Below are 23,928 nucleotides of genomic sequence, written 5' to 3' on the forward strand. Positions count from 1 at the left end.
AAATCAGAAAAAAAATGGTCGGCAATATTGATGTAAATACAACACCTCTAACATTTATGTTTGGTAGCTAAATTCTGCCAAAATCAATCCCAGTCAAATTAGTCAATGAACATTTGCTATCTGGCATTTATTAACAGAGGGGCTCTAGTCAACCAAAAGCATAGCATTGATACATTGCAGATAAAAGATTTTGTTAACCTCCTCTGTATTGCTTTGATCGTCATTGTCATCTTGGTCATCTTCCTTGCCTTGATCTGGGTCATGCATTTTCCCCTCAAAATCCTCTGACATTTCAATGGCATTGTCCTCTGCAGGAATGTCATCATCATCATTATCATCTTCATCACCTTTTGATTCACCCCCAGCGGCATCTTCGACCTATTCATCAGCAGTACATGTTAAAAAAAATATCAGCAGCTATTCATTTACAATACGACAATAAATGTAATGTTCTTCCTATTTTTTTGTCAACTTAGTAAAACATCCCAGCCATGTAAAAAAACGTTTGATTCAGAAACAAATTGTAATCAATCCACTAAGCAGGTATACCTGCTCCTCATTTTCGATTTGGTCGCTGACATCTTTAGCTCCCTGACCTTCTCCGATTCCTGCATCCTCCACCTCTTTTAGCTCACCTTTCTCATCTGCCGGAAAATGAAACAGCAAACAGTTAGACAAAACAAGTAAAATATTACGTTTCATTTAATTCTATCAAACAGCTTATGGTTTCACAGCAGGGTTTGAATTGAAAAAAATGCAGATACAGACATATGAACAAAATAAGTATCCACAGAAGGGATTACAACTAATTTTGCTACAAAGTTAAGATTCTGACACAATTAAGTTTATACCACATTTGTAGGTAATTTAAAAACCTGATAATTCTTCCTCCATGTCAGCTGGTGGACAAAAACCTTTAATTAGTAGTTGAGAAAAGATAGAGGATAGAATGTAAGCCAATTTGGTAGTAGTTCTATGTGCAAGTGTGATGGTTTCAACAGCGTGCTGTATCAAGACTTGGTATTCCACAATGAATGGTTGGACAACATGCAGTACAGATTTTACCATCTGAAACATATTTTGTTATTATTGAAGGGCAGTCAGGCAACATGGAATGAATTGGAGCATTGTTATATTTTGTTGCTCATAAATTAGCAGTTGGAAGTCTCTTACCAGTTTATTGCTGTCTGTGTGAACTCCAGTCATTAAAGCTTCAACAAAGTGAAGCATCTTTGCATGAACCTTATTTGTGTGTAGATTTGACACTTCCTTTTCAGGTTCATGAAATATATGATTGACAAGTTGATCATCAAGCATATCCTTTTCTTGTTCAACATCCTTAAAATGTTTAAAAATCGTTTGATTTACAATATGTACATTTTTTGACATATCAACGCTTTACAAACCAGAATAGATGCGGTTTTCAGGTCTTGAACAGCCAAGAGGATACAGTGAATTAATTGATTGGCCAGTTTCAACAATTGTGTTTGATTTGTCTTCTGACTTTTATCACCATCTATAAATTACAAATATGGTTGTCCTTTATATCCATGTAACCCATAATATTTGTCACACCCTTTATCAGTTTTGTATATTGAGGTGATTAGCACAACATTTTTTGTTTTGCAATCAATGATGCAACCATAAGGTATTGCACAAAAATTTAACTCCTTGTAGCGTTTGCCATTGCTAAGGTTTGAGATACTTTGCACTAAAATCCCATTACCATTGGATTTGAGATCATTTACTGCTTTAGTAATAGCAAGTCGCCCATGAGCAACATCCAACAACAGAGGAGATTGACAAAACATGTTTGAAGAATTCCCAGTAGTTTTGTCAGGATGAAAAGTAAAAGTCAGTTTTTCCCAAAGAACTAAGGAAGAATTGTTCAATTCCAAAATGCTGGTTTGAATCAACTGATGTAAAGATTCCGATACAAATGTACCTAAAAGCAGTTTTTGTTGTCACCATGTATATTTTGAAGACTGAAAACAACACACGTGATTTTTACTGTTTTGAAGATGTTACTATTCATATTGTTAAAATTTTCGTTGGCTGCTTTTGCAATTTTGTTGCTGGCAGTGGTTTTTGTATCTGGACTGTATTATAAAATTCTGGATTCTTTTGCAACCAAACCAGAGTATTTTCAGATTAGTTTAGGCAAAATACTTTTTTTTTAGCCCAGCCTCGGATTTTTTACCCATGTCTTACATTATCTAATTTAACAGCTGATTTATTCTGTTAGGAAGACTGTGTGTTTATTTAAGTGTTTAATTGTAAAAAATAAGCCCACTTACTAACAAACAAAACTTGAAAATAAACTTGCCAGTTGGATAGTAAAATAAAAAAAACATGCACACACAAAATAAATGTTTAAAGGGAAACTATTCTAATTACTGTAAATGTGTACAAATTCTGATATAAATGAAATCATAAGGATATAAAATTAAATCAAAAGGGTGAGTTACACCACTTTTAAAATATTTTGAAAAATTATTTGTACCATGTCTCAGTTTAAGGCCATTTTCTGTCAAAACACTAATTTTAAGCAGTTCCTTGTACAACTTTCCATAAACATTTGAGGTAAAAGTGATTTCATTGTTAAGAAGATCCATGGTTTTAGTCCAGACATCATCACCATGGTAACATGTATATGTAGTTTCATGGGTGAAAATGGAATCTTGAAAAATAAAACGTTTTGCTTTTTTCTGTGCTGTGCTAAATATTAAATGTATGTATTAAATAAGTACCTTGTTCAACCTTTGGAGGACATCCTTCAACAACTAGTTTAAACTTTTTGATTGACTCTAACCAGTTGGAAACAACATGAAGGCAATTTTGCAAATTTTCCAGAGTTGTTCTGTGGTTGGACATTGTGTAGTCTTAAAACAATTACATTAAAAACATGATGTTAGTAGACATCACTAAACACTCAATATTTTACAAAAAAAATAGGAATGTTTTTTTTTACCACCAGCTATGTAGCATTTTTCAAACGACTGCAGGAAGTTGCTTATGGAAGATTGCACATGGTTTAAGTTGCTGAGTGTTTCTCGTTGCTTAGTAGTTATCATCATGAGGTGGTTGGTTAATCCACTTATTCGTTGCAGATTTGACATTCCAATTTCCTGAAAGGCAATGGTTAAATGCTTGTCAAAATGTTTTAGTAGGTGTAACTATTTTGAAATTTCACATAATTTTTGGAGACCAACTTTGGATAACTAACTATCACATGTGTGTTTTAAAAAAGTTCAAAGCACCCGTTCTTGACTAAACTGGTGGCAAAACCACAATTAAACAGAAACAAATACAGATATGAACAAAAATAATATGGGGCCCCTTCCTTATAGGGTATTTCTAAATTCGCTGAAAGGACTCACATTAGCATATAAATACTGATGGCACTTTACATGAACTTTATTTCATCGAGCATGATTTGTAACTTTTGGCTATTTTTTACTTTAATCTAACATCATACAAATTTTATTCTATCAAGCAGAAATAAACAAAAACGGCTAACATATACATACATACATACACACATAGGTGCCGAACACGGGTATGCCGGGTATGCGTGGCATACCTGGACGAAAAACTCGGGTATGCCGCATACCCGAGAATCGGACCAACGTTAGTCATGCGTTGTTGCTTTGTAAAATTGTTTCGACTAATACGTAACATACGCAAATGATTTCAATCGAGGTTATTGTCTCACAACCATTAAATTGTTCTCATTCATTACAGTTGTGAAACGTATTCGAGAAGCATTGGAATTTAAAATGTTGTAAATAGCACAACAAAGGTATTGGCGCCGTCCTATGGCAGAAACGCCGCTGTCCCAGGTATTTTGTCAACATTCACGTGATAAAAAAGTTTACCGTTTGTGAACTAAATGATAAAAATACAGCCCAACCTTTGTTGTAACTGCCTACACCACAAGAACAACGACTGGCTAGTTTCAACCGAAAAAAAACAAATAACACCTAATTTTACGTCACAAACATAAGGTTGGTACTTAGCCTACAAAAATTAACGTTGTCGAAAGTTTCAGGCAGGTCAGAACATCGTTGAAACAAAGTACACTAAACTTTAAAATTAATAATGCGTCACATACTCACTGCGTTAAATATGCCACACGTTGTAAACGAAACAAGCGCCGTTAAAACGAACAAAAATGATTATTGTGATTGCTAGGCCAGAAGTGTGTGCGCTTTGTTGCGTGAAAACTAAGTATTTTTGTTATAGTTATTACAGAGAAGATAAATGTTAAACATTAAAGTAATTTGCGACGCATGGCAAAGTATGTTAGGTGACAGTCGAACTAAATCTTTTCTATCTTTATTGTTTTGCCTCCCCGTAATTTAGGCAAATGGGTCGTTAAATTGCAACAGTAGCAAAAGGGCCTGGCGGCGGAATTACGTTGTGTAAAGCTTATATACTGCAACTTTAATGCATTCTTACCATATGCATCCGCAGAAAATATATTTGGCATTATATGACGTCATATAATACGGCATACCCGGAAAAAATTCAATGTCGGCGCCTATGCATACACATGTTTATATGTATATATCAAGCTTTAATGCAGGGGTGGGGAACCTGATTGCCTGTTTAATGTGGCCCCCTGTCAAAAAAAAAATTTTTTTTTGTACAAACATTTCCTTGAAATGACTTCGACATTACTGGTAATCTCCCCATTATAACGCTAAACTTATAAAAATTGTGACGTAACAATCACTCGATTGCCTCTCCTTGCAGCAACAAATTATTTGCCATGTGGCGTTAGTTTTAAATTGATTTTAGAGCTATTAGCGTTGAACCTTATATTGCTATTTAAAATACATTCTTGGGGAAAAAGACAGATCGGTATAATAGAGCTAGGGTGTTCCAGAAAGAAAGGACAAACTCGAAATAAGTAAAAAACTTGTATGCCTTGTTTGTTGCAAACATGTAACAGCAAAGAAAAAAATCAAATCTGGAGCGATGAAATATAAAACCACTTGTGTGCTTAGGGTATTTTTACATGGAATTTGAAAATATAATAATATTTCGCCCTTGTGTAATTTGTGCGGCCCCCAGTACTAAGTAGTTCCCCACCCTTGCTTTAATGCATTACCTTGTTGGGAGATGGAAGTGTGGCATGCATGGCAGACCATGTTGCTATAAGTCTGTAGAAATAATCATCAGCTGACATGCAAAAAGCTGTGGGATCATTGGAATTTTCAAGTAAAACATTGCTTGTCAACATAATTTCTGTTGGCACATTTTTGTTTTTCCAAACCAGGCCTTTTCTGTAAGATACACCTAAACAAAAATAACCACATGTGAAACCATCCTGACATAGAGTCTTACAGACATTTCAGTTTTTTAGCTCAGGCACAAAAAAGTTGTTGCAAGCAAATGTTTCTGTGTTGTAGCTTACATACACAGAATAGACAATATGTTACATTTATTTAAAAGCATACCTAGTGAACGAAGCAATTTAAACAAGTCAGCCAATGCTTTCCGCTTTCTCGACTGAATGTGTTTTGCCTCAGACAATCTCTTCTTTTTTTGCTCCTCATCATTTGATTGCGGAGTTTTTGGTTCAAGTTTTCTCAACACCTCAAAGTTTCCAATGATATCACCTTAAGTTGAAAACGTTTTTGCACAATTAAAATTGTAAATACGTTACTGTACTTTCAGCCAAGTAAAAGGTACAGTTGTTTGTGAATGACTAAACCTTTTTTGCTTTTTACCAAGTTTATGGTTGCAATTAATAAACTGATTAGGATGGTATTGCATAACCATGAGCTTTCTTTTTTCTTAGGTTATAATTGCTAAATATACCTGTAGTATCTTCAATATTCATTAGACATTCTGAATAGTAACTTTTTGCTGTTTTTCTCAAATTCAAAGAATGTGTAGAAAGTTTTTTAGCCACTGTTGAAAGTCGTGGCAAAATTTCAGTTTCTGTATTTTCATCTGTTACCAGTTGTCTGATAAAGTTACAAGCATGGGTAAAGCCATGGTTGAAATCAACATGCACAGCTTCAGCACTATTCCATTGTTTGCAAATCAAAGTGCCTTTGGACTCCTGCAAAACAGCAAAAAAGGTCAACAAGATCACAAAAAACAAAGTTCTAAGAAGGCAAAAACAACAACAACAACAACAACAGTACCTTATTCTGTAAGTTGTTGAAAGAGATTGGATGTGCTTTTAGAACATTTGTGGAAACTGGCTCCACAAGCTGAGATTTAAATTTCTTAACAAACTTAAACAAAGTTTTGTGGGTTCTGAAAAAAAAATATAGTGTATTACAAAGCCCAAGGTCACTTGAAACGCATTATTTTTAAAAATGCTTTACAACATGAAATCATACTTTGCTATTGACTCTTTTACTGAGTAGAAATTGATATCATTCCATTTTGCAATTTTAATAAAGTTGTTTAATTGTTTCTCAATTGGTTTTCTTAATGCTAAAATCCTATCTTCAGCAGCTGATAAAAACTGTGAGTAGTAGTTGTACATGTTGTTCAAAGCTGTTGCAAGTTGTTCTGCAAAATGTTCAAAAATTAAATGGGATTGATAATTTAATAACAAAAAAACTTTTTTAGTTGTTTCAAATAGCACAGTTTTGCTGTGGTCATCCGCAATTAAGCACTAAAAGTGTTCATTAGTGGAATACCCAAGGTTGACTTTTTTGTTAAATATAGATGAGGTTAAAAGAAAAAAAATACTTGCTGCCAGCAATCAGCGAGTAGCAATAGATGTCCTTTTCAAATGGTTTAAAGCAGAAGCTTTTATATTTATGAAAAGCTAACTAGTTTCATATCGTGTCACATATTAATGAAATTACATTATGACAACTCTCGTCATTCCCACATTTTATTTTATCGCATTAGGATTATAAATCCCAACCATTATCTATAAATTTTTTGTAAGTCTTACAGCTTATTGCAAACTGTATGGAAACATAGATTGGGTGAAATACAGTTTGTCCTTCGGCCAACAAAAAAGAATTTAAGGTGTGTCGCTTGTTGCCACTATTAGATGTTGTTGTACATTTACCATTCCAAAGGAGTGTTTAGTGACCGTTTGTAAAGCATATAAATTTTATCTCAGGTGACCTCAGCTAAAGCGCAATAAAAGGCTGTATTTCAAAACTGTATCCCTTTGACTTCTGTTTCAAATGTCCCTTCTTCTTACCCCACCACCATAACAAATTACTTGGGAACCAACTCGTCATTAAACTTGCTGATTTGCGAAACAGCACATAATATACATAGTTTGAAAACATTTTCTTTGTGTTTAATACCTGCTCTGTATCCATTGAACTTCATGTCACAGTAAAATGTGTGGACTAACTGCAAGCGATCTTTAAATTCAACTATTGTGGCAGATTCAATAAACTGTTGAACAGATGTAATAATGTCGACGACACTCATTGTATCTGAAAGAAATTGAATAGTAAATTCAATTAACAAAATTTTAAAATATAGTGAGGCTTATGTAAAAGTATTTTTTATGAGACCATTTTACATACAATTAAAGTGATCTTTGATATACCTTTCTTTTCTAAATATTCATTGACTAGTCCATATAAGTAGAACCACCACTTGGTTGTGGAATCAGACACAGATAATTTTGCATCATCTAACAAATGACTCCAAGATTTTAACTCAAGTTTTCTCCAATCAAGAATGAGGTTGGTGACAGCCTCCAGGTGCAAACATATTGAAAATTCACTGCTTGCATTGCACTCCCATTCCTACAGAATTTAATAACAAAGGTAAATAATCCCATTTATTAGTTTTGGTAAATATAAACAAGTAAAAGTCAGCAGTCTTGATACACAGTAATACATAAATGTTCGTGGAGACTTTTTTGTATTATCAACAAAAAAACAGCACAAAGGTCCTAAGGAAAATTTTGATATTTCCCTTTAGTTATAAGTTTAATAATTTTGTGATTTAAAGATACATATTAAACAAGAAGAATTTAGTAAAAGCATTATTGTTTATGCATTGTCCAAAATTAAATCCCACACAAGGTAAACCATTCTTAATTTTTGGCAAAATATGTTCTACCTGTGCCGTTTCCAGCAAAAGTTCCAAACCATGGACAAATTTCATTAATGGAGAATTAACAGAAAAACATATAATTCTTTCTATTATGACAACAAGCTGGGTAAGAACTGGATGATCCGGGAAGGCACACAATAGTTTGCTTGTCACTGTGGTTTGAAAGTCAGTGAGAACTGCCAAACATTTACTGACTTCTAAGGGCATCGGATCCTTATACACATTTACTTTTCCACCTGCAATACACAAAACAGTTGTAAATCAGATTATTAAATTTTTATTTAGTTAAATTGCTTAAAAACAAAGAAAAACAAGTCCCATTTTGATTTTTAAAACCAGGCTATACCTACTTTAAATGTAGCAAAAATGTGTCTTACAAAATTTGCCATGTATATATATATGCTTAGCATTGATACTAAAACATTAAATATTTTACATTTGCATATTATCTATAAATTGACTACAGTTTAGGAGGCAACTGATAGGGCTACAAACTCAACCGGTCAGTGAACAACAATGACTGATTCCAATTAGTTGCCAAAATTGACTTAATTGGTGAATTGTCTAACAATTCAAACTTACCATCAGATGCAGTAAAACTGCTTTGAAGAGAAGACAACATAACAATATGATTTCTCCACATTTCATAATCAAGTTGTTCACCAAGCAACTTCGGGTACATGTCTGAGATCACACCATAAGCAACATGTTGGGTACAAAGTAAAGGAAGAGAAAAGTCTGTGTCAAAAAAGAAAAAAAAATGAAATCCAACTTTTATTACTGTGCTATCATTTTGTCATAAATGTTTTACCCAAGTTTAAATCAGACTTGGTTGAGGCTCTTACAACATAACCGTGTACATAAACCGTAATATCAAACAGTTGTTTAAGCAGAGGAGTTTCTGTTGCTTTTTCACTTTGGCTGGAACAATCTTGTATTTCCTGCAAAATTAATTGTGTTGGCGGTAAACTGACAATAATATTTGAGCCAAATAAAGCAAAAACAGCACAAATAATTTTACCTCATCAAAATCTGGAAACAATGTTTGAATTTCTGCATCTTCATCCAAAGTGTCATCTTCATGGACCAGGGGTTTGTACTTGTAAAGAGATGATTTATCAGATTCACTGAAAAAAAAAATCATAAATGTCTGTCATTGATACCAACAACAAACACAGCTTAAAAAATTACGTTGAATTAGACTATTTATGTCTGGCAGAATAGTTTAGCTATCCAAATTAAAAACCGGTCTATTAATAAACACTAGGGTTAATGCCAGTACACCATTGTGAAGGTAGTCTAAAGAAAACAAAAACACTTTTTATTTAAAAGCACATTGTTTGAAAAGCCTTGTATACTTTTTCTCCTTTGCATCCTGATCTTTTTGCCAAAGTTGTGCAACCATTTGCAGAACAGTCCTCAAGTTTTTCTTTGTTACATCATTGTACAAAAAAGATTGGTGGAATAGGTCTAGTAACAGTTTGATTAAAACCCTATAAAAACACATGCATTGTTACACCATTTGTCTCCATCATACAAAGGCCATTCAATAGCTAAATACATTGCTACAATTTACTTATTGAGGGTTTTTGGTAAAAACTTACTTGATGTTAAGATGCTTGAAGAACATACATTCCTTGTCTGAAAAAGGAAATCAAAAAGTGTGTTTAATAAAACAATAAAAGTAATAACAATTAAAGGGTAAACACAATGTCGAAACAAGAGGTGTGTTAAATTTATGGTTTTTTATTACCTTTCAGTTGAATAGACATTTCTTCAATTTTTATTGATTTTGTAATAAGATTGTGGTAACAGTTGTTGCTCTGGTTTGAAATCAAGTTGCTCACAAAGGTTTCGACACATAACCCTGTTTGTTCAATGAAGCAATTTTGTGTCTGTTGAATCACTGTCGATCCACTTACTAGACCAAGACCCATTATAATCTAAACATGCAAAAAAGCAACATTTTATTTTCAATGGTACTAAAAGCTATACACACACACACACACCGGCACATACATTCAGATACACACCTGATTAATCGAATCCAGTATTGGTCCAATAATGTCTGGATATTCTGGAAAATTTTGGGTCAACCTTGTACAGAAAGATCGCAATGACGCTTCCAGTTTGTGACAGGAATTTTGAACATTCATGTGCTTCTGTAAGGAAATGTTTTTGTAATAAGACAGAGCATTTTATTTCTTTCATAAAGTATGTACATTGCCTGCTGTGACAAACAATACCTGTTTTTCAAGCAAGTCCAGAACATTTTGTATGGCTGAGCTGCTTACAAACGAAGAGGCAAAACTTTTGCAGACAGACAGAAGTTGTTGAAACTATGATAAAAATAATCCATTTAAAGATTCCAAGGTATTGTCTACATTGCTTCCTACCAACATTTTTATTTTTTTCTGCAAACATACATTACATAACAAACCTTTTTGTCATTGGGCCGAAAAGCACATTTCTTTCCCAAACTGTCCAATTTATCAACTAGCAAATTGAGGTATTTAACTGTTGCTTCTGTTCTTGGGTGTTCAATGTTTTTTTGATCATTGCAAAATCTGAGTAGTGTTTCATCATTTTCCACTATTGTTACATTCCTCAACATTTTGTGATAATGGTTTCGGACATCAAGATCTGTTTTCAGTCGGTTGTGCTAAAATTAATCAAAGTAATATTTTGGTGAAACAAACAAGCAAATAACTGATCTATTATTACTTTTCTGGCAATTTAAAAAAAATTAAAACAGTTTTTCATTTTCCACACAGAAAAATATTTTATAACTTACTACATCACTAAGGCATTCGAATTTTGTCTGAAATTTTTTGACTGGATCAATTGTGCATGTAGGAGTCACCAAAGTTAAACATAGTAGTCCTAATTGCACAAACGCTTTTCCAACAATGATGGTCAGTTCTGTTAGTTCCAGGTTTGACTTTGTCTGCTGAAAGTTAACGTTGGATGATGTAAGCATCATTATCAACTCTAAATTAACATAATATGTTTTTTGTATCTTACTTTGTCCCACTCAGGGCAGTCAGCAGAAGACAGTTGTCCAAGCATATGAAATATATTGACAACCAAATTGGTTACAATGTTGAATTGTCTGCCAATACAATTTACCCAATTTGACTGACAAGAGACAGAATGCTGCACAAGTGATTTAAAACTCCCAATACTCTCCAGCACACTTTTAAATCGGTCATTGAGATCTGGACAGTTCTGTAACATCTCCAAGCTATTCAAGGCCAACTTTTGACATGCAGAGTTAAATTCAGGTTGTTCAAAAATCATTTGAGAAAAACTGGTTTGCTGAACTGTGTGCAATATTTTTTGAACATTGAGCAGCAGGGTCAGAACTGAAAAATTCAACATTGGCCCAATGTGCAGGCCTGAATACTCAAATCTTGAAAAATATGCAGCACCAGTCCATAACATCTGCTGTACAACTAACAGCTGTTTTTTCTTTTTTTCAAAATCTTTTACAGATACTGTGTGCTGATGCAAAGATTGGTCATAAAGCATGTTAGCATCAAATGGTATTTTCATCGAGTTGGTGTACATGGAATCACTAACCAAAAGTAGAGGAAACAGGGAGGTAGTTAAGGTTGGTGGCACAAAGTTTGCAGATCCAAAAGTATAATCATTTTCTTGGCCCAAACTAGCTTGAGAACCACCACACTCATTTCGAGGAGAGAAGTTATTTAAAACATTCACCACTTGCTTCTCCAAACTGTTTGAAGAATTCAGGCCTTGTGTAGCACAAGAGTAAACTTCAAGGTTGGAATTACACACTTGATTTAATTGGAAAGATGAAGTTTTCAACATAGAGCACATCATTGAAACTTGCAGAAAGTCAGACAAGGGCCACACTTGCCTTTCCAGTGTAGAAATACCAAATGTACGTATACTCAACGGGGTTTCATGAGATTCAAACAGGGGCTTAATCTTGTTTAAACAGTCATTGAAATCTTTGGTATTGCACAATGTCTTCGAAACTTCAAATAATTTTTCTGCTTCAAAATCAGAAAGGTCACAGGAAAGTGTTTTTATTAACTTTACAATGTCATTCCAATGAAAGCTTGTGTTTGCTTCTAGATCAAAAACACTTTTGCAGGCATTCAAAATCGCCCCGATTATTTGCTTTGATGCTTTTTGAAGCAAAAAATTATGCTCTGTACCAAATGGTTTACAATCCGAGAACAAGCTTCTGAACTTAGTTTGAAATTTTTTCTCATTTGCATCTGATGATTTTAAGACTAAATTTATTTCACTGATGAGGTTTTGTAGCTCAGAAAATGGACTTTCATGTTGATTGGAACTGACATAATTCACAAATGATTTTATACAGGATTGTAAACATCCAAAATACAATGTAAAAGTGGGAAGAGAAAATGTTGACTGCATAAAGTACCTACAAAAAAGCACAATAAGAAATTATAATTATAAGACATTCAGAATAAATTGTGTTACAACAAAATCCAAACCTACCTCCATATGAAGGAAATTTCCATAAGTTTTCTTTGACATAAAACAGTCATCTCATCACTTTTTACATCAATGGGCAACTTTTGTAAACCTCCGGCAATTAAACACCTATAAACAATGTTTGCTCATAAAACCATTTGCAAAGCATTTTCCTGTTATAAACTTATTAAGTCTGTACCACACCGTACAAAACTTTTTGATAACTGAGTTGTTTATGCCCCCAAATAAAACTGTACTATTACAAGGAAAAAAGATGAGCCACACTCTTTAATTTAAATAGTTTTTTAAAACTTGTTGAAAAATCCTCAACAAGGCTAAAGTAAATATGTTTTATCTGTAGAAACCCACCATTTTTCATACAGTGTATAAAGAGAGACAAGCGCAGGATGAGGAAGGTCACTTAACAAAATCTTGTTCTCATAAAATGCCTGGGCAGCCTGAAAACATGTCAAGTTTTCCAAATTTCTGCAAAAACAGTTGGAACAATGTTGAATATGTGACAACACCAGTCATAACAATTTTGTGAAACCTTTTCCTTTTTCTTGAGTGTGATTTTTTTGGTTGAGCAATAGAAATTGAGGATAAACTAGCCTGTTCATCAAATTTTAATGTTACTTGGACCATGGAAAGAAGGCAACTGCGCAGCATGGAAAAGTCCTGAACAGGAATTGCTGAGAAACAAGTACCATTAAATGCATAAAATTTTTATATTAAGAGTATACAATAAGGTTAACTTTATTTTTTAACAGTTACTTAACTTACAAAATATTCTCCAAAGACAGTACATATCATTTATGTCCAGTGTTTCATACCGGAACGGAACTTATTTATTTCGTTATTTCGTTCTGGACCGATATTTTCGCTTCGTTCCGGTCTGACCAAAATAAATTTATTACGGTATTTTTCGGTATTTCGGTCTTAACAAAAGAACATTTCTTTTTGGTCTTTACAACTATTAAGCGAAAAAAGAAAGAAAGTTGCTGCACACAAGAATTATTGTCGGTAGTTGTTACGTCTCATAACATTTGTCAATGATGGTCAAACGGATTTGAAATGTAGGATCTTCAATTTTTATTATAGCCTAAATAAAAAATAACGGTATTTCGTTCCGTTCCGGTATTTTGAATATTTTTTATTTCGGTATTTCGTTCCGGTATTTGAGCCAAAAATTATTTATTTCGTTCCGGTATAACGTTCCGTTCCGGTATGAAACACTGTTTATGTCAATTTTGAAACCAAGTTCAAAGTGATACTTACCAAGTTTGCAACATAGCTGGTTATTTGTCTGTGGATCCCAGGAAAGGTATTTTGATACTTTCTAAATAAAAGAGTTATAGCACAGGTTTCAGAAAAAAACGTTTTTTGTACAATTTGGTAACAAAAAAAACAAGGCAACTACAATAGAACAATACCATAGCACAAAATGTCCCATCAGCAAACAAAAGTTCCAGCATTCTTTGAAACATTTTTGGGTAATCCTGGAATGTTTCCACATGTAGAGCATTTTCTATAAAACAAAACAAATAGATTAGACTCCTAAAGTTGAAGTAACCAACCATTCACATACCAGTCACTCTGCTCTGAAAAAAGTCTTCAAAAACATGGCATCTTATCTTCCAGTCATTAGGTGTTGCATTTTCGGCAAGAATTTGTAAACAACAACATATGACTGTGTGAAGACTGTCTGTACTGTTTCTGCAAGATTTGCATTGAAAAGAATAAATGATTGCATTTAATGCATTTAAACCTATAAGCTTATCCATGGCTAGTGCTCTACCAACCGTTCTACACAAGCTCGGTGCTATGCCAGTTGAAGATCTGCATGTGCAGCATTTGAGGCAGACAAGGGTGCTTGTGATTTGCCTTTTGTTTGGCTTAATACCGAGCCTGTGTATCTCAGTTAGTAAACCATTAGCTCTGGATAGGTTCATGTCATAGGTTTGTGGTTATAAAAATGTGGTAATACTTATAAGACCGTCTTGATTTAGTACATCACCTTTAACAGTTTTCTATTGTTAAATACTAGGTGTTTGTTGAGCATAAAACATGTACAAAAAAACAACAACTAGAAAACAGTTTATGTTGTTGTCTTCTAATGTTTGAAATATATGTTTGTTATAAATCACCTTGTTAATTCTGATAAAAGGTCAAAAACCTTGAGTTGTCTCAAAATCATGGAAAGCATTGGGTTGTTGGCAAATTCTTTTACTGTTGGCAGTTGTACTTGAACTTGGTATTCTGCATTTTGTAGGAACATGGGCTGAACATATAAAACACAAGATAGTAAAAATATACTGCAAATTTAAAACATTAATACTGCACAAACACAAAATTACATGGAAGTATTATTATAAACCCTAAATGAATTTCATCACAGTACGCCAGGGCCATTGAATGAATTTCACTGATAAAAAAAAACAAATAAATAAATTGTACCTGAGAAATTTCAATTCCCCTTCTGTACAAGGCCATTAAATGTTTGCCTTTCTTCAACATGCTTGATTGTTCTGAAATCTCTTCATTTCCTACACACAATTGAAAAGTTTTAACAATCTAAAAGCTGCAACATTTTCACTTTACCCAATATTTAGTTATGTGGGGTTATTTTCAGAAATAAAAACACATTTGTTTAATATCATACAATCACTAGTCTGAAAATTTTTGATATTGTTGTTTTACGAAAACTTTCAAGTAGCATCTAACATAGTTATGGCCGTAACATGATGAAGATAAGACAACTTCAAAACTTCTACCTGCAATGTTATCAACCATCTTTTGACAAAAGCTTTCTTCAGAAGAATCAAAAGACTGTGAGTTAAGAAGCATGGCAGTTTCAGAAAACATTGAAGAACCCAAAGTCATTTCACCACACTTTAATAAATGGATCTCAATGCATCGGTTTCTCATTGCTCTCGATAGTTCACCATAAACAGGATCAAGTGCAAAAATTAATCTAAAATATTTTGTAAGTATTAGTTTATTTAAACACCAATGTTTTTAAAGGTAAAACCATGGAGAACCTTTACCCTAAGCCAAAGGGATTGAAAATCATTTAAATAATTTATTCTTAAAATGTACATTGATGATGTACGTTACCAGAGCCTCTTTACTGTGTTTTTTAATGTAATACCAAATTTATTTTATTTAAAAAAAAATTATCACACAATATTATGAATGTTAGATCGAGCACATAGCTTCAATTCTATAGGTACTGTCCAAAATACAAATTATAGTTATATTTTGAAATGTAACATGTCTACCTGAAGTTGGGATGGGGTTTTATTTCTGTTATTTTTCCGTTAATTATGCCTCTTTCGGTAATGCCAAGTATTCCATCAGGTTCCAGAAGAGCGTTTAATCGATCAAGGACAGATGGGAGACAAAAGTTGGCATCATCAACAAGCAACCAATCACCTGAGAAACATCAAATAACTTGTCTTGTAAAAACACAATAATTTTTACTTATTTATTACATATTGCAGGATGTTTGCACATATTATTATGAACATGGTTAAAATAACAATCTAACAAACAAATGGAAGAAATTGTTACCATTTCTAAGAGCTTCAACAAGAACACTGTCAGACCATTCATAGGTTCCTTTGTGTTGAGTTTGTGATATAACAGCAATACACTTTTCCAAAAGATCTTTGACAAGTTTGCAAAAATATTGTTTTTAGTTATTACCCTATTGTGTTTGCCCTGTTATCAGTAACAAAAAACACATTTAGATTTGTGAGAAATCCCTCACCTATTGGAACTTCCAATTGCAAATAGTCCAAATTCTGGAGTGTTGTCTTCAGTGAGGACAGTAAACGTTTCAAGGTTTGTAATGCATTATCAATTAGGTCTTGGTCTTTTACATGATTAACTCTGTTTATGCAGAGCCCAAGCTCATCAACAACCTAAACAACACATAACATGAGCACAAATAATAAATTGCTACATACAAATAAAGTCACCTTCAAAAGATTTTGACATTGCATTGAATTCAATTCAACATCTGCCAGAAAACTCTCGCAAGACTTAAGAATATGTCTGAAGAGAAGGTTAAATTTGATGTGCATACTATGGACAATATAATTTTTAAGCTTAGTATGGGCAATTTACCTTTTTATGTCATGGAGAAGTGTCAGAATATTTTTTGTTTGATCCGCTTGTTCATAACCACCCAATAATTCAACAGCATCCATAGCACTGTTTGTTGACATGATTCTTAATTTTTGACCTGACAACGTTGCCAGCATTTTTACCAATCTGCTTTTGCCCGAACCGCTTGACCCAGAAATGATGCATGGCCAGTTCTTAAAACAATGTCGACAAAATTGTTTAATACATATATACAGGAAAGAAAAAAAATATGTAATACAGTTTGAACCATGCATTTTATAGGTAATTGTTGTGTACAATTAATCACACCTAATAAAGACACTTCTGTAATTGATGACTAATAGGAGAGTAAAATAAAGTGTTAAACTGAAAACAGTTTGTAGCTTATGGGAAACCCAAAAAATAGGGAAGCCTGAACTAATATGTAACAAAGGTAAATTAATAAAAACATTATTAGGGTGCAATCTTTTTCACCTTTTTGAAAAGTCAAAGTGGTTTGCTTTTATTTAGCAACACAAATCTATAATTGTCCACAAAAACTAATAATAATACAGCCTAAACCAATGGGTATAATAAACTAGAAAGGTGGATTGCAGAAAATTTTCATTTAATATATTGTATGTCATATTTTATAATTTACTGTATTCACCAACTGACCCATTAGCTTGACTGTTGTTGCAAGTAAAATTGCATATAATGATGTTCAAATTGTCAGTAGTATTAATATAGTGCAATTTGGTTTTGAAATATTTCCTTTACGTTAAATGGGGTCAAAACATACAAAGACCAATTGTAGGTATCTCTCTGCCATGCTGTGACTGTTTGAACAACTCTTTCTTAACTAAAAGTGCTAAACAAACTTGTGTTAGAAATGAAAAACAACTGGATGAAACAAAGTATTCCTTGCAAGAACAAATTACACAAGATAATATATATAAACCAACCTGATTTAATGCAGCACCAAGAGACTCTGCAGAATGAAGCATATTTGGCAATAATCTGTATTGCAACATCGTTGGAAAATATGACTTGCTTCGATTCATCAGTACATTTCCAAACTAAAAAGTAAGTCACACATAAGAAATTCATTTTTATTGTTGTTGCATTAAGAGTCATTTTTTTTTTTCAGTAGTAAACCATAATAATTGTGTTTTTTACCTGTACAAAGTCATTAGTAATGTAAAAGTTTGCAGATGGTTGGTAAGCATGAGTATGAAAAGTTTGGAAAAATAAATTTTCCATCTAAAAAAAAATACATTTTTAGTTATTTTTTTCTTTCTCACCAAAAAACAATGTCTTATCTTTTAAATGTGCAAATACACAAAAAAACCTGCATACATCACACTGAAAATTTTACACATGTTACCTTTTTTCTGTCAGCATCGGTTCTAAGTCTCTCAATGTAAACCAAGTACATATGTTTTGAAGCATCTTCATGTAAACCTTTTGCAACATCATCCGCCACCAGAGTGCACCAGCAAGTCATGTCACGCAAATTAAATTCCCATGGTGAACCAAGATGTGCCCAGGATCGTTCAACCACAATCTGAGACTGAACCTAAACATTTACACACTTTAATCAAGTAGTACTTTGTGAGCTACATTTCCATGCATGTGTTTCAACTCACCAAAGTATTGAACTGAATCATTTTATGAAGCAATTCCGACGTTATTTCTGGAAATCGTTTCATGAGAATCAAAAACAAATCTGAGTTTGTGAGATTTCTGACATACACCTTCAAAATATCAAAGGTTGTGAAACAGAACAATAAAGCGTGACATTAAACTTAGGGTTGACCACACAACTTTTGAAAGTTCAAACAAACATGGAAAACTTACTTCCGGCTTTAGTGAGGGTAAAGTTTAAAATAGGCTTGAATTTTCAAATTACGTCAAAAAATGACGTCTAGAAGTCTGGCTTTTTGCTAATGAATTGACTGCAATTACAGTTTGTGACGCACATAGGGCTAAAAAGTGATTCAGGTCGTCAATCGTGGACCCGTGCAGGCGTCAAATTTACAACTTCTTATCTTCAAATCACAATCAGTTTCAGGGCAGCCAACAACACCAATTGATTGCAAAATTGAAATTCAATTGTTTCCTATTACTTTCCAGTTAGGTAATTTACAATGAGGTCAGTAAGAAGAAAGGAACCACAACTGTCATTCATAAATTACAATCACAACACTCTGGACTCATAGTAATTTTATCGTTTGCCAAAGAGTCAACTAAAGTGACACTGCTTGCTAAAAACGAACAAGAATTCGAAGATACTTTTAAAAATCCAAGTTAACATGTTGAGATTATGGAGTTTTGTGTTTCTTAGTTTTCTTTTAAATGTTTGTTCTTCAACACCTCTATACTCGGAAGAAGATGCATTTTTTACAAGTTTGCATTGCAATCAAACAAGGACAGAACTATGGGGCACATTGGCTATTAATTATGATTGCACATCAAAAAATATTTATTACTTGAAGAATGATCAAACTCAAAAGAATGAGAATCACAAACATATAAAGAGACATGAAAATAATCGTGCATTGATTCGATTTGATATCAGACACAATATGCTGACAAAGATTACAGATGAATTTCATCAAATTCAGGCTGACAAAGCACGACGTATAAAAGATTTGTACTTATCATACAACAGGTTTGTTTTCTGGATTATGTTTTCTGGATTTTAGGCTTTTTACCAACTTACGGCAACTATCATTTTTACTCGGTTTACTAATTTTGTGATGAAATTTAGGTTGCACTTCATCAAGGTGGATAGCTTTACTATGCTACGAAATCTGCATTCTCTGTTACTTGATCATAATCAACTTCAATATATCCCGAACCTTGGACCACTCAGCAATCTGGAGGAGCTTGACATATCTTACAACACCAGGATAAAAGAGTTGTCATCTATATCATTGCCAACAAGTCTGCAAAAACTTTTGATTGCTGGTGTTGGAATCAAAAGAATCACCAGGTTGGAAAAGCGTTTTTTCCACAAGTTTATTTGTTTACTTTTATAGTACTTGTAAGAATTTATACTTTAGTGCATGTTTCAATGGATTAACAATGTTACATCATTTGGATATGTCTGATGGCATTGGAACAGGAATACGTAAGCGGCAAATTGAAGATGGTGCTTTTAATGACTTACACAATTTGACAGAGATTGACATTTCATATACTCTGTGGGACAACAATGTTAGCAGTGAAAATTTGTGGAAACACTTGACTAACCTTGAACAGTTAAACGCTAGAAGGTGGTTGTGATTTTTCTGTGATTAGTTTAAATGTCAATGTTAGAGGAAAGAAAATTTAACTTTTTTTCTTTTGACAGATGCTATTTGAAGAAACCATTACAGATATTTAACTCCACTGACAAAACACCCTTTAGCACACAATTGAAAGTGCTGGATTTTTCTGGAAACAAAATTGACAGTCAAAACCTCACAAAACTATTGTTTTTAAATCTAACAAAGCTTTATCTTAATAATACCAAACTTGTTGAAGTACAGTCTGGTTTTAAGGTATGTTTTGGAAACCTACCTAAGATTAAAAATAAACAAAATTTGAACAAAACGAACACCAATATATGTATTCAGAACATGCCCAAATTGAGTGAGTTGCACTTAAGTGGGGTTGGACTACAAAATGGCAAAAATCTTGATCTTCAACAACTACAAAGTTTAAGGTTTAGTCTGTTGGAATAAAATCAATTTTAATAAATTCCATTTAAGCACATTTCTGTTTTTATTGGTCCAGGTATTTGGATATCAGTTACAACAAACTTTCAAGTTTTCCTGTTTTTCCCCCATATTTAGAGATATTAAATATATATGGAAACAAACTTGCAACCATTGAAAAGAAAGCTTTTTCAAATATGCAACATATCACATCATTAAATCTAACAGGTAATGCCACTACTATAAAACCATAAAGCCCACACATAAAACCCTTTTGAACTTTTATCAGGTCAAGGTATCACAACAATAGAGCAATCTGCATTTTATAGCAATGGAACCAGAAATCTACTCAAACATTTGTATTTTGACAATAACAAATTGACACAAATCAACACATCATCATTTATTGGACTGGACAGTTTAAAAGAGTTGAGTTTAGCAGGTAAGTTATTTTAACATAAAATATTAAACAAAATTCATCTAATAAGCTGACAGATGATATTATAAGTGTGGTGGTTACAACCAGTGGTGAGATTCAAATTTTCTGTCAACCGATTCTACAACAAAAGTCATATTTTTCAGCTGGTCCTGTTACAAAAAGTCCATTGACAGTAACCAGTAGTGCTAACCCGTTCGCTGATTTCATAAAATTCTGTGAGGCAGTTCTATAGAAATGATGCGAACCGGCTGAATCCCACCACTGGTTACAACTTGTAAACATCAAAGTTACACCCAGAAAACAAAACCATTGTTGCCACCAGTAAATTGCTAAATGAGACAAAAAGTACTCAAGTAAAAATGTCTTGAACTTATTTTCAATTTATTTGGCAGGCAATCAAATACAACAAGTGATTGGAACTTTTCCATTACCTTTACTTCAAGTTTTGGATTTGTCAAACAATGATCTTACATATATTTACCCGAATATGTTTAGAGAAATACAAAGTCTTCAACAACTTGATCTTTCTAAAAATTTAAATCTTATTGATTTGCAGTTTAATATTAGTAAGAATGACAAAAAGTGTATGTGCATGAAAAAACAAAATTTTAAAAATGTTTTATTCTTACATAGCAATGATGCACCTAACAATGCTTAATCTCAATGACTGCAATTTCACTTGGATACCAGACCTTTCAAATCTTCCTGCTCTAGAAACACTAAAATTAAGCAACAACTTTATCGGAGAAGTAACTATGTCAGACTTTGACCGCTGTTGCCAAAACTTAAGCACTCTGATTATGGATAGAAACCTGATAGAAATTGGTCAAAGGCCAGTTTTTGGCAATCTTACAAATTTAAAATTTCTTGATGTCAGTGAGAACAGTGCAAACATTTCAATTCATGTAAGTAAACATTAGTAAATTACTTAAAATTGGTTTGTTGCAATTAAAAGCAGCTGTGTCAAGGATGTACATTAATATAAAAATTCTAATAATGGTTGCAGTTAACCCAAAATATATTTGGTGTCACGGTTGAATAGTTTACCAATGTAACATACAAATACTGTATATCTCTTAATTATGTGCAAATGTTTAGGTCATCTTTTTTCTCTGTCGTAATGTTTTACACCAATACAGCTGATTTTTATGCAGAATTAAGATTTCACAAAATACACTCTTTTGATTTTCAGGCTTTTGAAAACCTTGATCAACTAGTCACATTGAAACTGAAAAACAATGACATAAAAGATTTTTTTACCAGTCCTTTTCCCAACCTTGAGATACTTGATATGGGCCAGAACAAGTTGACAACATTAGGAACTAAACCATTGCATATACTGATGCCCAAAATTCAACAAATAGACTTCAATAGTAATACCATAACACATGTACAGGTATTACTCAATGGAGTTTTTACAACAAAATTTAACAAGAAAAGAACCAATAAGGTTTTTTGCAGGATGAGCTGTTGGAAAACATGGAAAGTTTAACCTTTATTAACTTCAAGTACAATGCATTTAAATGTCCATGTAATGAAACATCAGAAGAGTTTCAATCTTACTTGTACATTAAAGCATGGCTTAAAAATTTTGCTCAAAAAGAGAAAGCAGATCCAAGATTGGTAAGAAACAGTAAATTTGCTGTTTTTTGTCTCTAACAAGTTTTTAAATTAAGTTGATTTAAAATTTAGGGAAAATGTATTTCTGTATGTATGTGACCCTGTGATGTTCCCTTAAACAAATAATTTGTCAAACAGGAAATCAAACCAAGCATATTAAATCTTTTCACATACTACTGCATCCGGCACAATGAAAATGACCTTGTCAACTTGTTTGATGATTTTACTTGTGACAAAGCATACTATGACTATGAAAGCATGTTAAATGTAAGTATATGCGCAGAAAACATGCACAGTTTGTGGCAATGTTTATAAGAGACCAATATATATCACTTGTCAGAGAATTTTGTGATGTTAACCTGAGATTTAAGTTTTGTTATCTTGGAAAGTAAAGTTTAAACAAGACTTCAAAACCCTTAAAAAAACTGAAACTTTTTTTAGATGACCGACACATCTTACTATCCTCTCTATGGCTACTGAGTTCAACTTGAAAGTATTCTATTAAACCATGTTTATAGTTTGTATTTATTTCTATTGTATTTATTGCTTGTGATTTGATGTTCAAGTTGTTTTTGTTGTGATTTTGATGTGCCTATTAAAGAAGCAGTAAAAAGTAGAATGTTTAACAAAAAGTTTTTAAACTAGTACAATAAGAAGTTGTCAAAACTAGTATCTCAACCATGCTATAAAAAGTAAAAAGGTTTAAAAAGATATATCTAACCTACCTGGGTAAATCGATTCAGAAAACTTTTGGGAAGACCCTTTCTTCCACCACCTTCCTGTAAAGGATTTTGGCAAGCAAATATCCTTGTTTTATCATGATTAACAGTAAATGTTTGACCCAAATCAGGAATGTAAATTTCTCCACGGTGGTCAAAAACACTGTTTAAGCTCTCCAATACAGACTGTGATGCAAGATTCAACTAAAAATAATGAAGAAACAACTTGTTACGTTATAAAATGTTTATTACCTGTCTATAAAGTCTACACCAGGGGTGGCCAACCCGCGGCTCTTCGCCTGGTTTTATGCGGCTCTTAAGTTTTTGTCGAAGTTTGGAGCCATTGTGTATATTTGGGTAAGTATGTGGCGATCTGGTACAAAAATCGTTAAATTTAAAGTAAAGCTTTAACAATTTTGCTTTTGAACAAACTTATTATCGGCATGGACACAAACCTTGCCTTAAAACTGCAACTTTATGTGGCAAACGGCTTGATTATGATGGCATATATTTAATTGTGAACAATGAATGGTTGCTCATTGTTGCGTACAATGCGAATGAGACACAAAGCAACAGCGATATTTACAACAAATGTGTTCCAAAGTAAATAATGCATTTGTTTTTCGGGTTATGACGAATGTTATATTTTATCGGCAGTTTGTGTTGGGTTTGAATTGAGCGATTGTGGGTGGTGAATGCATTAATGACGTCGCAATGAATTTAGTTTCGCCACTTTGCACTTGGGGCACATGCGCGTTAGGTGTTTGGGGCGCGTGCGCGTTAGATGAAAATACCGCAA

The 23,928-nt window shown here is 33.1% G+C and overlaps 2 protein-coding genes across 2 annotated transcripts in view; one reads left to right on the forward strand and one right to left on the reverse strand.

Annotated features, from left to right (window-relative positions):
- Positions 1-23,928, reverse strand: part of LOC145232130 (midasin-like) — a 64,012-nt gene that overhangs the window by 14,774 nt on the left and 25,310 nt on the right. Inside the window, exons 39-85 of the mRNA XM_080096641.1 lie at positions 23,136-23,333; positions 18,297-18,404; positions 18,035-18,226; positions 17,827-17,910; positions 17,613-17,726; positions 16,669-16,862; positions 16,521-16,596; positions 16,310-16,463; positions 16,111-16,206; positions 15,819-15,972; positions 15,312-15,511; positions 14,995-15,083; positions 14,685-14,818; positions 14,126-14,253; positions 13,971-14,065; positions 13,816-13,876; positions 13,088-13,229; positions 12,907-13,023; positions 12,562-12,666; positions 11,089-12,484; positions 10,859-11,014; positions 10,505-10,726; positions 10,311-10,403; positions 10,098-10,226; positions 9,818-10,007; positions 9,669-9,705; positions 9,423-9,557; positions 9,086-9,191; positions 8,876-9,005; positions 8,647-8,802; positions 8,071-8,300; positions 7,550-7,751; positions 7,299-7,433; positions 6,363-6,537; positions 6,162-6,276; positions 5,830-6,076; positions 5,466-5,627; positions 5,117-5,304; positions 2,972-3,128; positions 2,751-2,882; positions 2,504-2,680; positions 1,727-1,945; positions 1,407-1,516; positions 1,174-1,338; positions 876-1,068; positions 550-644; positions 199-378 (exon numbers count right to left, since the gene is read on the reverse strand). Of these exons, the coding sequence (XP_079952767.1) occupies positions 199-378; positions 550-644; positions 876-1,068; positions 1,174-1,338; positions 1,407-1,516; positions 1,727-1,945; positions 2,504-2,680; positions 2,751-2,882; positions 2,972-3,128; positions 5,117-5,304; positions 5,466-5,627; positions 5,830-6,076; positions 6,162-6,276; positions 6,363-6,537; positions 7,299-7,433; positions 7,550-7,751; positions 8,071-8,300; positions 8,647-8,802; positions 8,876-9,005; positions 9,086-9,191; positions 9,423-9,557; positions 9,669-9,705; positions 9,818-10,007; positions 10,098-10,226; positions 10,311-10,403; positions 10,505-10,726; positions 10,859-11,014; positions 11,089-12,484; positions 12,562-12,666; positions 12,907-13,023; positions 13,088-13,229; positions 13,816-13,876; positions 13,971-14,065; positions 14,126-14,253; positions 14,685-14,818; positions 14,995-15,083; positions 15,312-15,511; positions 15,819-15,972; positions 16,111-16,206; positions 16,310-16,463; positions 16,521-16,596; positions 16,669-16,862; positions 17,613-17,726; positions 17,827-17,910; positions 18,035-18,226; positions 18,297-18,404; positions 23,136-23,333 (8,073 nt within the window). The remainder of the gene's footprint in view (positions 1-198; positions 379-549; positions 645-875; positions 1,069-1,173; positions 1,339-1,406; positions 1,517-1,726; positions 1,946-2,503; positions 2,681-2,750; positions 2,883-2,971; positions 3,129-5,116; positions 5,305-5,465; positions 5,628-5,829; positions 6,077-6,161; positions 6,277-6,362; positions 6,538-7,298; positions 7,434-7,549; positions 7,752-8,070; positions 8,301-8,646; positions 8,803-8,875; positions 9,006-9,085; positions 9,192-9,422; positions 9,558-9,668; positions 9,706-9,817; positions 10,008-10,097; positions 10,227-10,310; positions 10,404-10,504; positions 10,727-10,858; positions 11,015-11,088; positions 12,485-12,561; positions 12,667-12,906; positions 13,024-13,087; positions 13,230-13,815; positions 13,877-13,970; positions 14,066-14,125; positions 14,254-14,684; positions 14,819-14,994; positions 15,084-15,311; positions 15,512-15,818; positions 15,973-16,110; positions 16,207-16,309; positions 16,464-16,520; positions 16,597-16,668; positions 16,863-17,612; positions 17,727-17,826; positions 17,911-18,034; positions 18,227-18,296; positions 18,405-23,135; positions 23,334-23,928) is intronic.
- On the forward strand, positions 19,397-22,911 carry LOC145232592 (toll-like receptor 9). Its single transcript, XM_080097254.1, has 12 exons — positions 19,397-19,645; positions 19,692-19,928; positions 20,006-20,195; positions 20,271-20,359; positions 20,431-20,594; positions 20,641-20,793; positions 21,183-21,356; positions 21,424-21,695; positions 21,983-22,186; positions 22,252-22,413; positions 22,549-22,677; positions 22,852-22,911. The coding sequence occupies exons 1-12, from the start codon at positions 19,410-19,412 to the stop codon at positions 22,888-22,890; spliced, it is 2,049 nt and encodes a 682-aa protein (XP_079953380.1). The 5' UTR covers positions 19,397-19,409; the 3' UTR covers positions 22,891-22,911.

The sequence above is a fragment of the Phallusia mammillata genome, chromosome 6 (assembly GCF_965637545.1).
Source record: "Phallusia mammillata chromosome 6, kaPhaMamm4.hap1.1, whole genome shotgun sequence".
In the NCBI taxonomy this organism is placed as follows: Eukaryota; Metazoa; Chordata; class Ascidiacea; order Phlebobranchia; family Ascidiidae; genus Phallusia; species Phallusia mammillata.